Below are 14,644 nucleotides of genomic sequence, written 5' to 3' on the forward strand. Positions count from 1 at the left end.
TGACTTAGTTTACCTAATGACTTCTTCTATTTAGTTTTTATGTCATTTAAGTTGAAATCCTGAAAGTATTTAGTAATTATAATCATTTTTCAACAATAAACAGTGACAAACTGTGTTAAGATTTTCTATGTCTTTTTCACAACCTCTGTTTTAGTCTTGATTTCCTGGCTACTCAAAAGAGTGGTCTCGGGACCAGCAGCATGAGCATTACTTTGAAGCTTGTTAGAAATACGCAATCTCAAGCCCAACCCTAGATGTGCTGAATCAGAATCTGCATTTTAGCAGATTCCCCAGGTGATTTGTATACTTGCTAATGTCTGATCTATCTCGTTCCAACACACATAACAGAATTCTCTAGTGTGCTTGGTTCCCATCAGACAGTGATCATCAGGATCAGCTTATTTACTCTGTGCAAGGCCCTGTTATTCCTAAAACATTGGCCCTTTGCTAATGATGTTTGGGCACTGATAATTTATGTAATTTAGTGATGACAGTAATAATAATCGGGTTTTGTTATCAAGAAGATATAGGTCAATCAGTCACTTTCAAAATATAAAGCAGAAAACAGTAATAGCAGTTCTAGTACTGTTTTCAAATATATCCATAGTCTGTTACTGGTTAGTTAGATAAAGGTAATTAGAGGACTCAGCTTTTGAGGCCAAGTTGATTTCCATGAGAGTCAGTCAACAGTAATTGATCTGTTCTGTGGTTAAAGACTACCCCAAGCCCTCTCTTCTACAGACATTTTAGGCCACACAGAAACCAGGTGAGAGAATATGGCTATATCAGGAAATCTGAAAACCGTCGTTAGAGTAAAACCTCAGAGTACGTGCATTAGTGTTGTAGGGATGGGAGCGTGTATCATCTTCACATGAAAAGGACAAGATGTGTCTATTTAACACATCATACATTGTTAAAATGAATATAGCTTCCTAAAATGAAGGTTGGTGTGTATTTCTGACATTGACTTTGTAAAAATCTTAATTATATCCATTCATTTATTAAGGATGCTGTTAACATAGCACCAATATTATAGAGAAGAGAAAGCCCTCACTTGTCAAGTTCCGCTAGTAGAAGGATAAATTAGAAAATCTTTCATCTCTATTTAATGTAAAGGATTTTTCCTGGGTTTATGACAGCCTTACCTCCAACTTTAAGTTGGATTATACCGCTTTGACTAGTGGTGTTCTCAGAACATCTGTGATATATTAAAAAAAAAAAACACCTGGCTTGAAGTTCAAAGGACCTGTGTTTGAATACTGGCTAAGCCACTTGCAGCTGTAGATCCTTGGGCAAGTCAGTTAACCACTTCAAGCTTCAGTTTCCCACTTTGTAAGGTAAGGACAATCATACCTCACAGGGCTGTCATCACCATTAAAGGAAATAATATATGCAAAAATACTGAGGGTGTAATGCCTAGCCCAAAATAGGCATGACATAAGTGTTTTTTGGATTTGAGTTTAGCTCATAGACCGTGTTGAAGGACTAGTTGTTATTTTGTTTCTAAAACTTATGATTTCATATTGAACTTTTTCAAAATTGAGAAGCTAAAAGGTTGTTTGAGAAAGATTTTACTTTTTTCTGCTGTGTTTAAGAAATCTTGAAAATCATGATTGATCTGACAAATTCAAAGTGTGTTATGAGGGAGAGTTCAAACAATTAGTCCCACGCAAATGACAAATTACTACAGAGTAAAGATACTTCTTTATACCTTTAAAATTTGGTCAGAGTTGCTCAGCCAATCATGTATAAATAAAATAGTATCAAAATAATGTTAAACTGAACCCTGGATTGGAGTGAGAAGTATCAGTATGAACTCATGGGTTGTTGTTCTAATACATATTCATATAGATACAAAAATAAATACACGTGTGTGTATATACATGGATTAGCATTCATACATATATTTCCTAACTCTGTCTGCTGACAGGGCCTAGAAGCAGTGATACCCCAGTTGCTATGAGCACATCTAGGTCCTAGTCTTGGTTTCTAAATACCATTTGTCTGTAAAAGGAACCAAGGCTCCTTGGAAAAGGAGTTGATTCCAGGGCTGGGACAGGGAAAATACAAGATGAGCCTGGAACATCTTCTGATGCCAGAAGATAAGGGAGTACTTAAAATAAAATGAAATTTTAAAAATATGGGGCCATGTGGGGGGCTGGCCCCGTGGCCGAGTGGTTACGTTCGCGTGCTCCGCTGCAGGCGGCCCAGTGTTTCGTTGGTTCCAATCCTGGGCGCGGACATGGCACTGCTCGTCAGACCACGCTGAGGCAGCGTCCCACATGCCACAACTAGAGGAACCCACAACGAAGAATACACAACTATGTACCGGGGGGCTTTGGGGAGAAAAAGGAAAAAATAAAATCTTTAAAAAAAAAAAAAAAAAAAGTAGCAATAGTATTGAATTATAACCCAAAGAATAAGATAAATACTCATGACAATATTATAATTAATAAATGATTTAATGAATAAATAAAAGGGGAAGAAGGGACAGCTTTTCCTTAAAGAAGAATTGTAATTAATAAGTGTAGAAGAAATGAAGGAAATGAAAACTCACCATTTGACCATCACAGTAATCATTGCTGCGATCAGGATCCATCAATGAATGCTAAATTAGTGAGTGAGAGTTTAAAGAGAGATGGGATATGTATAGTCTCAATGTATCTCCTCTAAAAGATGTATTGAAGGGAAAAACAATGACTTTACATTGGAGAAACCCAGCAGACACCACCTTAATCAAGAGATCAAGGTTATCCCACCAGTAATTAGATGTAATACTATGCACCCCCTGATAGGATGCACCAAAAAGAGCACTTCACCTCTGTGATGCTCTTCCCAAAAATTCGTAATCTTAATCTAATCATGAGAAAACATCAGGCAAATCCAAACTGGGGGAGAGTCTACAAAATACCTGATCTGTAGTGTTGGTGCTCAGGAAAGACTGGGAAACTGCTACAAATTGGAGAAGACTAAGGAGGGATGATAACCAAATGCATTGTGGAATCCTCAACTGGAAAGGGACATTAGTGAAAAAACTGGTGAAATCTTGATAAAGTCCATGGTTTAGTTAACAGTATTGAATCAATGTTACTTTCTTAGTTTAGATAATTTTACTAATATAGTTATGTAAAATGTCAACCTTAGGGGAAGTTGAGTGAAGGGGATAGGGAATTTTCCTTACTGTATTGTTGCAACTCTTCTATAAATGTAAAATTATTTCAAAATTAAAAGTTAAATAGTATGTAAGTGAATCCAGCATTACATGGTGTAAGTTTTACGACAGAGAAACAGGAAGCAAAATGTCTGAGAGATATAGCAGCCATCATTTTAGGTGTTAACTTGCAGATGGAGAAGATATTCTACTGAAAGCATGTTTCCTGTCTAGCAAGGCCAGGCTGGATCTGGGTCTAGCATAAAAAGAGGAATGCCCAAGTTATTGTTTTCATAATGCTTTCCGAAGTCGGATGATTTGTGGGGTCTTTTATTATTCTCTGTTGTCATGAGACTCTCTTTTTTGTGTTTGCAAGGTAGTTGACACATATGCTCCCAAATGTTTAATGAAGGAATGAATGAATTTGGTTGGTGTGATGAAACATTAATCCATTCCATTTGAATAAATGGCGATAAGAAACAAATGCTGCATAGCTATGCCATTTTCAAATTTCATCCCTCTTGCTCACTCCTCATTTTACTGTATACTTTCAGGCAGAAAGCTACAGACTGTGAATGAAGCAAATTACCCAGATTCCTGTGAAGAAATAAAAAGGCTTTTATTTTAAAGCGCCTTTCCATTGCTGCTTCTTAACTTGACAATTATTAACTTGCTCTATCACTGTGCCAGACAAGGACGTAAAGGTGGTGGTTAACAGGGAGGGCTCTGTAGTCAGACTTGGTTTCTGTTCCAGTTCTGCAACTTAACTCTAGCAAGGTACTTAACTGTCTGCCCTCACTTTCTCCTAAAACAAGGATACTTGTAGGGTTTTTCAGAAGAAATCATCTTCAGAGAGCTTAGATCAGCTTCTGGCACATAGTAAGCACTTTTAAAAGAGATGATGACAACATATTCATTCGGCAAACCTTTATTGAACAGCTGCTGTCTACAGACAGCACGCTAAGTGCTGAGAGTACAGACGTATCATTTCCCTTTCTCTACTCTCAAGGAATTTAATCTGATGGGGAAGACAGATAAGTGAAACAAGAAGAAGAAGAATGGCAATTCTTCTTCTATTCTCTTGCGTAGCTTACCCAATAGCTGCTGTTTATTGAGCATCGACTGTATTTCAATAGCATGCCTAAAGTGTTATATATTATCTACTTCTAATATGTGTACTTATCTACATATCCTTACTTATTGTGAGTATAAGTTACTCACAATAACTTTATAAAGTGTTGATATTGTCCCCATTTTGCAAATGAGTAAACCAAGGCTCCGAGAAGTTAAGTAATTTGCCCAAGATCACACAGCTAAGTGGAAAACCCAGGATTTGATCCGAAATCTGCCTAATGCCAAAGTCTTCCTTAACCCATATATCAGATGATTGCAAATACAAAGTGCCTTCACAAGGTTATAGAAGACGTCTGCATATATGCTATTATAATAGCTTTAGTGAACCTGTTTGTCTTACAGTGTTTCGTTTAATGTTCCTACGGGCTCACGTTCCAATTTTCTTCAGTTACCTCCAGGAAATAGAAGTAAACATCTGCTCAGTACCATTCTTCTTGTAAGTTAACAGGCCGCTTTCTCTGTCCTAGATGTGTAAAGGCAAGGTTGAGAGTGGGCGACCAAGGGCACTGGGATGCCTTCCTAGCTCTTGCTCTCGTCTTGTCTATGAAATGTGCCAGTGAGAGAGCCCAGGGTCCGTGAGGAGGCCAGGCCGCCTTCCTGAGAGGCCTCTGTCCCAGCCACTCCTCGAGTTCATTCCACTCCAGGGAAGTTCAGAATGAAGTCCAGGGAAGTTCAGAATGAAGGAGTTACGTAATGGCTCTTTGAGATGTTAAAACTTTACAATGCTATTTGGAGAGTATCCTCAATTTACATGTGCTAAAACTTGTCTTGTGATTATGGTTTAAAGTGCATCAGTTGTTGGACCTATTTCAGGATCTCCAGACACACATCCCAGAGCTTCTTGTGCTTTTCCTTGTTAGTAAATTAGTATTTTCCTCTTTAAATATTATTTGAACATCTAGTCCTTGACTCATTTGAGAGTGTAGTTTTTCTAGAAAATTAGAAACGTATCAGTATGGACATGTGGGTTATGATGTGATATGATTGGCTAGTCGGAGAGGTGGAGTTGAGAAGATAAGACCTCTCTGACCGTTGTTTTGGAAAGCCAAGTATAGGACTGAACTGCAGTCACCTTGTGAAGGGAGAAGTTCTCATTGCCTCCTGCTCCTGGATGCCAGGGACAGACCACAGTGTTCCACTACATTTAGACTCTTTCCCCACGTCCCCTGTTTTCTCTTCTGAACCCTTAAGCTCCTCTATACTTTTTCTCCCGTTGCTGTGTATTTTCTCAGGAGCTTTTCTCTGAAAGGCCATAGTTGGTAATGATGGCTTCACATAAGTAGAAGAGAGCTGACATTTCACTTCTACTATGGCATTTTACATTCCTAATCTCATTTAATCCTCACAGCATCCCATCTGAGTAGTGGATTATCCCCACATTTATAGATGCAGAAACTAAGGTTCAGGGAAGTTAAGTAATTTCCCCTGGGGGACTTGAAACTAGACGGGGACTGGAAGTCAGCTCTAGTCCTCCCTGACTTCATAGACTGCACTCCGCCATGAGGCTGTGGTGTTGGGGATTGTGACTATGGTTACTGTTACAACTGCTTGCCACCAGTTTTTACATCAACAGCTGAGAGAATGCTTCACCTAAGGTACAGATGTGTGCCATAGTCTCAAGATGTGAATAGAGTGTGAGTTTATGTTAACTCATTGGTTCCCACAACAATCTGCTGACTACACTTATTTATTATTTCAACTTTACCGATGGGGAAACCAAGGCACACAAAGACTGATCCAAAGTCACGTGGCCAGTCAGTCTGGCGCTGAAGACTTGATCCAGTCCCCCTGGGGCACTTCTTAAAGTTGACGATCCCTGCAGTGCCCTGTGCTAGCTGGGAGTAAAGCTAGTTCCTGTCACTAAGGCAGTGTTCTTCAGTCAGGAGTGTGTTACAACATAACACAGTATGGCCAGAACTTGCAAAATAGTAGGAATTTGTTTGTTCAGTAAGAACTTGAGACTAAGTGAAGGCTTAGCAAAAGGGAACAAGCTTGCATTTCTACCAGAGCTCACAATTCGGTATTCTGCTGTAATTTTCATGCATATTGAAGATATCTTAGTACAGTGTTTCCAGACTGTATAACAAGACTGTAGATTCAGTATGACTAACATCATAAGGGGAAGGCCATTAACTGGTTTACAGTATAATGCCACTGCATTCCATAAATGAGTAGATAAGAGATACTGGTGATAGGTGGCCTGTGGCTGGGACCATATGGCCATCACCTGTTAATGAGCTATTCTGATGGGTCTCTGCCAAAATCAGGATGTACAGGCCAACACTTAGAGAGTTGTTACTTCAGAAACGCTATACTCAGTTGCCTTAAAAGGTTATATATCTTGCTACCCTGGGGTAATGGCTGTAAGAGCAGCCAGTCCACTTGGTTGGATTAAGGTAAATATGTTAGAGTTTTACTCATTCGTTTCTTTCTTTATAGACCATATAAGATAAATGGTCTTAATCATGGAGTAATTGAAATTCTAAGATTATCAAATTCAACTTGATTGTCCACACCAATGGATTTTCTTTCAGACTTAAAAATACATTATTTAAAGTCTTCTTCCAGTCTCTCATTCACTTTGAGAAAAAAATTTGATTCATGTACACATTCGTTCAGTACGTATTTAGTGAATTCTTAATATTTGTTAGTCATTGTGCTAAGTGCTAAGGAAACATCACAAGATAGATGTCATCCCATTCCTCCCAGAGCAAATAGTAGTAATATTGTTAATAGAGCATATTATTAAATTTATTACGAGAAATTCAGTATAGTTTGAGAGCATAGATGAAAGTAACATTTATTTCCATCCCAATAGATTTCGGTTTTGGAAATTTCTTTAAAAGTGGTGAACTGCTGGCAACATGGTGTGGCAGCCCCCCTTATGCAGCCCCAGAAGTCTTTGAAGGGCAGCAGTATGAAGGACCACAGCTGGATATTTGGGTATTTCTTTGCTTTGCTGTGTTAAATGCATCTATGATGATAATACTTGGTACTCTGGCCCATCTTTGAAGCTCTTGGTACCTAAAACATAGACAGTAGTTCATACTTTCCCTGTCCACTGGATTGTAATTAGTTAGAGTATCTTGAATTAGATTCTAGGAAACAATTTCTAGGGACGGATGTTAATCATCCTAATATCGGCAATAAATTAAAGTTGAGTAATAATCAAAATGATTAAATTCAGATCTTTTGGTATTTATTATAGGATACTTTATTGCAGTAGTTAGGGTTTCAGGGTTTTTTTTCATAGTCTGAGAAAATAGTAAATCCAAACAAGAATTTTTCAGTCCATAGGATTTTTAAGAGCCCTAGGGATATTTAGGAAAATAAAGTGTGAAGTTTTCGGGAGAAAAGTGATTGCGTTGATTTCTTCCCTAGAGCATGGGAGTTGTTCTTTATGTTCTTGTCTGTGGAGCTCTGCCTTTTGACGGACCAACTCTTCCGATTTTGAGGCAAAGGGTTTTAGAAGGAAGATTCCGGATTCCATATTTCATGTCAGAAGGTAACAACTTGTTCATCTTACAATTGTGCTTTACAGAATTTGTGCTCCAAGTGAAATGCCTAGGCAAAGGCTTCTCTTTTTCCAAGAGTTTGGGTGCCAAATAAAGTGACTGAGTCACTTTAAAAGCCATAGAAATAAGCACCCCCTCCATGTAGGTGAGAGAAGTTCCAGCCTTCCTACTTGTAACTGAAAACAGAAAGTTTCCCAGATTAAGAACAGCAAGTCTTCCCATTTATTCTCAGTCTATAAATGTCCCAGGCTTATTTTAGACTTAGAGAAGCACTTTGTAGATACAGATTCACAACCATTTTATTCTAAGTACGAAATGGATTTTCCCATATCCTTTGGGGGGAAGTTGCAAATTAAAATTTTTTAATTAAATTTAAAACCAACTGGCAAAACTATTGAATTAAGATGAAATGCCATAATCCCTACCAGTCCTTGTATTGGGTTGTTATGTAGGCATCAGTTAAGTTTACCCCTCAGTTTAGTTTTTGGTTATCATCCTTAACTCTTTTGCTCCTACTAACAGTAGAAGTAAGCCCTAGTAGTTAATTGCGTAGACTTTGGAGCCAGACTGCCTGGTTTTAACCCTGAGTTCCCTACTTACTGGCAGTCTAACCATGACAAGTTATATCTCCTCTCTGTGCTTCGATTTCTTCAATCTGTAAAATGGAAACAACAGTAGTTACTAATAGAGGTGTTGTGAGGATTGATTAAATTAATCTGTATAGAGCACCTAGCATGGTGCCTGGCACACAGCAGGTGATACAAGGTTAGCTTATGTGGGGGTAGTAAAGAGCATGATGTCAGCTCAGAGAATAAGCTAGTGCCCAAAGTTGCAGCAGTGCAGTTTTCTTGGTGTAATCAGAAGTAAATAATGTTTCACGTACATTTTTCTCAGCTGCACTGATATGGAGGAAAGCAACAGTCCACTGGAGAGCTCTTGCCTCACTTATATACATAGCCTTAGTATATCAGCCTCAGAAGTGACTGAGGATCCATTTATTATTTGCTTGTTCTAGGAAGAAGGCTTGTTTTTTCCTCTAGTGGAAATCTAAGTCTGTGTCTAGATATTTTCAGTTGAGAAATTCAGTGGAAAGGTTCATTTAATGCAAAATTGGATAGACCTACACCCTTCTGTTGAAGTATTCATTCATGGTGATGGTTAATTTTGTGTCAGCATTCACCATGTGAACTTGACAAATATAAGTAGCCTTTATATATTCATTTGTTCATTTGACCTACTTTCCGGTGGGCACTGTGGAGGATACAAAGATTAATGCCAGTGTACCAAGTCACATGAGTCAAGCAAATACTCTGAAGTGCAAGGTGATTTACATGGTTTTTCTAACATTGTGTTTCCTGTAGATTGTGAGCACCTCATTCGAAGGATGTTGGTCCTAGACCCATCCAAACGGCTAACCATTGCTCAAATCAAGGAGCATAAATGGATGCTCGTAGAAGTTCCTGTACAGAGGCCTACTCTCTATCCACAAGGGCAAGAAAATGAGCCATCCATTGGGGAGTTCAATGAGCAGGTTCTGCGATTGATGCACAGCCTTGGAATAGATCAACAGAAAACCATTGAGGTAAAGTGCTCGGAGATTTGACTAAAGATACTTTAGGATTCTGTTGTACTTAGGAACTTGAAATTTCACACGCTTACCTGTCCTCCTGGTCTTTCAGCATGCCATCCCAGCACCTGGGCATACTGTTCCGTTTTCCCTCAAGATTACATCAGACTCTATTTATGTTTGCTTTTATTCAATGTATAAATTCCTCCCTTTGCCCCATCTGCTAAAAAATTCACGAGAAAGGGTTTATATAGGATTGAGAAAAGACAAAGATGGAAGCTAATTACAAAGTAGAAAGTTTCTTCTCAGATGAAGCATAAAGGTGTATGTAGGTAAGAAACCAGTTTATGTGGAACATCAGCGTGCAGATATGGAACAGGCTGAGGACTGAGCAGGAAACAAGAAGGTAGGCATCAGGTTTAGGAAAGCCAGTGAGATTTAGGTTGTAAACTGGAGAAAGTGGCAAAAACAGGTGGATTCCTGATTTGGAAGTATTATGGGTCATGACCCTGAGAAATTGCTTGTCACTTTTATTTCTGTCCTTTAAGAGTTAGCATATTTCATAGGATATACATATTTTTAATATCTCCACAACAGTAAAAAAAAAACAAACAAACAATGCTTTTAAGAAGGAAGCATAACTAGAAAGAACATCAAATGCCCCCTTGTGAATATAAAGTGTTCCAGACTGTGCTGCCTTTTCCTTCGTTGTAACCGTAGTGAAACCAGACTGGCTTTCCTGCTTTGCTCAGCATGAGCTCGGTGATGTTTTTCTGTGCTTGTTCTTGAAGTAGATCTAGAATGGCAGCTGTGAGTGCAGTTTCGCTGGCCTCTGGTTTTTGCTGAGAGTGCTCTGCATCTGAGGTGCCCTGCACAGCGCCCGTGCAGACTGTCAGGTGGAATTAGAAGCCAAAGAAGCAGTGGTTTCTCTGTTTCTTTAGCATCCTGGGAAAGCTGGCCGGCAAGGGATGTGAAAATTGGGAAGCAACTTTATTTTCAAGGTTTCAAGAGGGTGGGACTGCAAAAACAAGAGGAAAAAATTACCTAAGAACAGAGACACAGTGTCTCTCAATCTAGCATCCAAATGTCATTCTCCAGCCCAAAATAATCACCAGAAATTTCCCCAAAGACTTTAATCGTTCACTTCAGAGTTTGCAATGGTTTGGACTTGTGTTGAAGCTATGGAATTAGAGCCTCTGGGCTCAGGTTGCTAACCAACCTTCCATCATAGCTACAGCCATGAGATGGGACCTTAGGACAGCGTTGAGGAATGTCTCCATGAGACGATGATGGCGTTTTCTCTGAATGCAGAAAAAGGAATGGATCTTGTTAATGTAAAAGGACCAATCAAGTCATTTAAAGGCATCACCCTTTATATAACTAATACTAGAAACTTGAAATTATGCCTTCCATCCTAAATTCTGGAACAGCTTTCATTTTGACACACACTTTGTTTGTTACTCTATTTTTAAGAACATGTGACTTCTTCCCTCCTTTTTTAGAAAGGTGTAGATCATTGGGTGGGTTTTTATGGTTCTCTGCCTTCAGCGCTTGTTTTCTGTTTCAGTCTCTGCAGAACAAGAGCTATAACCATTTTGCTGCCATTTATTTCTTGTTGGTGGAGCGCCTGAAATCACATAGGAGCAGTTTTCCTGTGGAGCAGAGACTTGATGCCCGCCAGCGTCGGCCTAGCACCATTGCTGAACAAACAGTTGCCAAGGTAACACCCCATTAGCCAACAGTCTTATCTGTGCATGTGCCTATTCACATGTCTGACACATTGTTCATCTTGTACGACAATGGGTTAGGATTTCGTTCTCTGCACTGTTTTTCTGTAAAGTTTCTGCCTATCATTCACCAGATTCTCAAATGTTTTAGTATCTTCCTATTTTTAAGAATTAACTTTATTTCAAACAGTTTATTTCTGTAAGAGAGTTCTCCTTTTTTTATCATTCGCTTATGTTGAGAACTAATGTAATTAGCCTGTATATTCAGTTTCATTTAATTTTTATTGCAAATTTACCATGTGCAAGCTTCTATAGGGGTTAGAATGTATAAAACACAGTCATTGCCCTCAGAGACATTACAGTATAGAAGCAAAATAAAACAACATCATAAATAATCATGATTCAAAATACAGAAAGATACATGCTGTGGAAGAACTAAAGGCAGAGGAAAGAGAGATACATCTGAATGGGAAAGCTTCATGGGAGAGATGGCATTTAAGACAGATCTTCAGAGATGTGTAGGACTTTGTTAGGGAGAGGCAGTAGTTGAAGGCATTATCGGTAGGCAGAAGAAGCGGCATGAACAGAAGTACTCCAGTGGGCAAGTGTGGGGCTTGTTCAAGTTAACCCGCTGGAATTGAAGCATAGGGAAGTGAAAAAGTTGGAGTGGTAAGTTGAAGCCATGTCATGAAGGTTTTGAATGCCAAGGTAAAGATTTTACTTGTAATTCAGGAAGTAATGAGGAACTAATGAAGAATTTTGAGCAGAACAGTGATGAAATTATATCATGCTTTAAGCTTATTAATCTGGTGATACTGACAAGGATAGACTGGATAGAGAAGAGGAGAAATTGGGAGAGAGCAGTTAGGAGATTATGACGGTAGTTGAGATGAGAACTACTGAGGGCTTGAACTCAGGTGGTGCTGGTGGCAGTAGAAAGGAAGGGAAAGCGTAAGAGCCTGTCAAAGGTAGACTAGGTGAACTTAGCAGTGGTTTGGAGAGGCAGCTCAGCATGCTAACTAAAAGCAAGGACTCTGGAGCAAATCCCAGGTTCTCTCATTTTCTGCTTAAGAGTTTAAAAAGTGACCTTGAAACAGTTAGGGGCTGGCCCCATGGCCGTGTGGTTAAGTTCGCGCGCTCCACTGCAGCAGCCCAGGGTTTTGCCGTTTCGGATCCTGGGCCCAGACATGGCACCGCTCATCAAGCCATGCTGAGGCGGCGTCCCACATGCCACAACTAGAAGGACCCACAACTAAAATTTACAACTCTATACTGGGGGACTTTGGGGAGAAAAAAGAAAAAAATAAATCTTTAAAAAAAAAAGGTTACTTAAGGTCTTTCTGTGCCTCAGTTTTCCAAGCTGTAAAATGGGGATAATTATAGGATGTTATGATGTTTAAATTAGTTAATAATTGTGCAGGACTTAGAGTAGTGCTATGTAAGTGTTTGTTGTATAAAATAATCAATAAATATTGGGAAGGAAGAGACAACAGTGAGTTAGAGATGACCCCACTCTTGAGCCCTAGGATGAGAGAATAGTGGTGCCTTTAACTTATTTGCATAGAAGGAAGAGTGAATCTGGATCCTGGGAGAGAGGCTGGGGCTAAAGAGAGTTGGAAGATCATCTATATGGAGGTTAGGAAGAGGAAGGGTTCGTCATTTGATCTACTAGGGTTTCCATCTACTTCTGTGAGTATTTGCTTTGTTCAAAGTGCAAGTAAGAGAAAAAGAGTTTTGACTTTGCATTTCCTGGTTAGCAGTTTTAGAAAATGTGGAGGATTGTAATAGAATTTTGCATTGGTTCCTACAGAATATGTGGGGAAAAAAAACCCAAGGAAATTAAAATCTCCTTGGTTTTGTAGGCAAATGGTATACTTTGTTATAAATGCTTTTTTTTTACTGCAATATATACATTCACTATTTTTTTTTTCTTAAAGATTGGCACCTGAGCTAACAACTGTTGCGAATCTTCTTTTTCTTTTCTGCTTTTTCTCCCCAAATCTCCCCAGTACATAGTTGTATATTTTAGTTGTGGTTCCTTCTAGTTGGGGCATGTGGGACGCTGCCTCAACGCGGACTGACAAGTGGTGCCGTGTCTACGCCCAGGATCTGAACTGGCGAAACTGTGGGCCACCGAAGCAGAGCGTGTGAACTTAACCACTCGGCAGGGCCTGGCCCTCCATACTTTAATATATAAAATAATGTGAATATTGATACTAATGTGAGTAACATAATGTATTGATAAAGTTCCAAATATTGGGGTAAGAGCATCTTTGAGCACTCTTGGAATCCTTCGAAGTTGAATGGTATTGCTTTCAGCACAGAGAGGAGGGAGATGAAGTGAGAATCCTTAAGTTGGGGTACGCCAGCCCTGGTGGTCTAGTGGTTAAGATTCAGCTCTTTCACTGCCTCAGCCTGCGTTTGTTTTCCATTCAAACCACACCACATGTCTGTCAGTGGTCACACTGTGGTAGCTGCATGTTGCTGTGATGCTGAAAGCCATGCCACCAGTATTTCAAATACCAGCAGGGTCACCCACGGTGCACAGGTTTCAATGGAGTTCCCAGACTAGACAGACTATGAAGAAGGACCTGGCCACCTACTTCCAAAAAATTGTCCATGAAAACCCTATGAATAGCAATGGAGCATTGTCTGGTATGGTGCCAGAAGGTGAGAGGATGGCGTGAAAAGATCAGGCAGGGTTCTGCTCTGCTGTCACTAGGAGTCGAAATCGTCTGCACAGCACTAACAACAACAAAAGTTGGATAGTAATAGTGAGCTGTGGTGGTGCCCCTTCCCTCGTGAAAATCCTGCTAGGCAAAAGGATAGGAAGCTGGAAAGCCCCCAGTGCTGCAGGAGGCTCTCCCTCCCAAGTCTATTTATTCTTCTTAAACATTACACAAGTGAGGGAATGGGGTTCGGTAAATGATTGCTCCTGAGCCCACACATGTGTTATTGTACCTGATTGCCTTTCATATCTAAACTTGAAGCCAATTCCCCATGACACCTCAAATTATGTTTAATTTGACTTGGGATTCAGATATATAACGTAGCTTCTCATGTTTGATAATTTTTTTTATTACTGAGCACCTCATAGTTCTTTTTATCTTGTTCATTGACCAAGGTGTCATAGAAGGCTACTTACGGGGACTTAAAATGTCTCTAATTCAAATAGAACTCTTCAGTGCTCCCTCATAAACATGTCTTGACTGCTTTCTGGATGCTAAGCAATAAGCACTGGTGCTGAAGAAGATGCTCCCTTCCCTACAAGATTTTGCATTCTAATGTTTAGTGTTGAACTTGTTAAAAAATACATTTCTCAGGGCCAGGTCCATGGCTGAGTGGTTAAGTTCATGCGTTCCACTTCAGCAGCCCGGGGTTCACTGGTTTGGATCCTGGGCACAGACTACACACCACTCATCAGGCCATGCTGAGGCAGCATCCCACATGGAAGAACTAGAGGGACCTACAGCTAGGATCTACAACTATGTACTGGGGCTTTGGGGAGGGAAAAAAAAAAGAGAAAGATTGGCAACAGATGTTACTCAGG

At 39.7% G+C, this 14,644-nt stretch overlaps 1 protein-coding gene across 3 annotated transcripts in view; it reads left to right on the forward strand.

Annotated features, from left to right (window-relative positions):
- Positions 1 to 14,644, forward strand: part of SIK2 (salt inducible kinase 2) — a 121,191-nt gene that overhangs the window by 85,341 nt on the left and 21,206 nt on the right. For all 3 annotated transcript variants that reach the window (XR_011540844.1, XM_070623090.1, XM_070623091.1), the window contains exons 5-8: positions 7,104 to 7,228; positions 7,667 to 7,790; positions 9,162 to 9,382; positions 10,935 to 11,087. Coding sequence is in view for 2 of the 3 variants with exons in the window: in XM_070623090.1 (XP_070479191.1) it covers positions 7,104 to 7,228; positions 7,667 to 7,790; positions 9,162 to 9,382; positions 10,935 to 11,087 (623 nt within the window). In the remaining variant the exon portion in view is untranslated. The remainder of the gene's footprint in view (positions 1 to 7,103; positions 7,229 to 7,666; positions 7,791 to 9,161; positions 9,383 to 10,934; positions 11,088 to 14,644) is intronic.

Source organism: Equus przewalskii, chromosome 6, assembly GCF_037783145.1.
Source record: "Equus przewalskii isolate Varuska chromosome 6, EquPr2, whole genome shotgun sequence".
Classification (NCBI taxonomy): domain Eukaryota; kingdom Metazoa; phylum Chordata; class Mammalia; order Perissodactyla; family Equidae; genus Equus; species Equus przewalskii.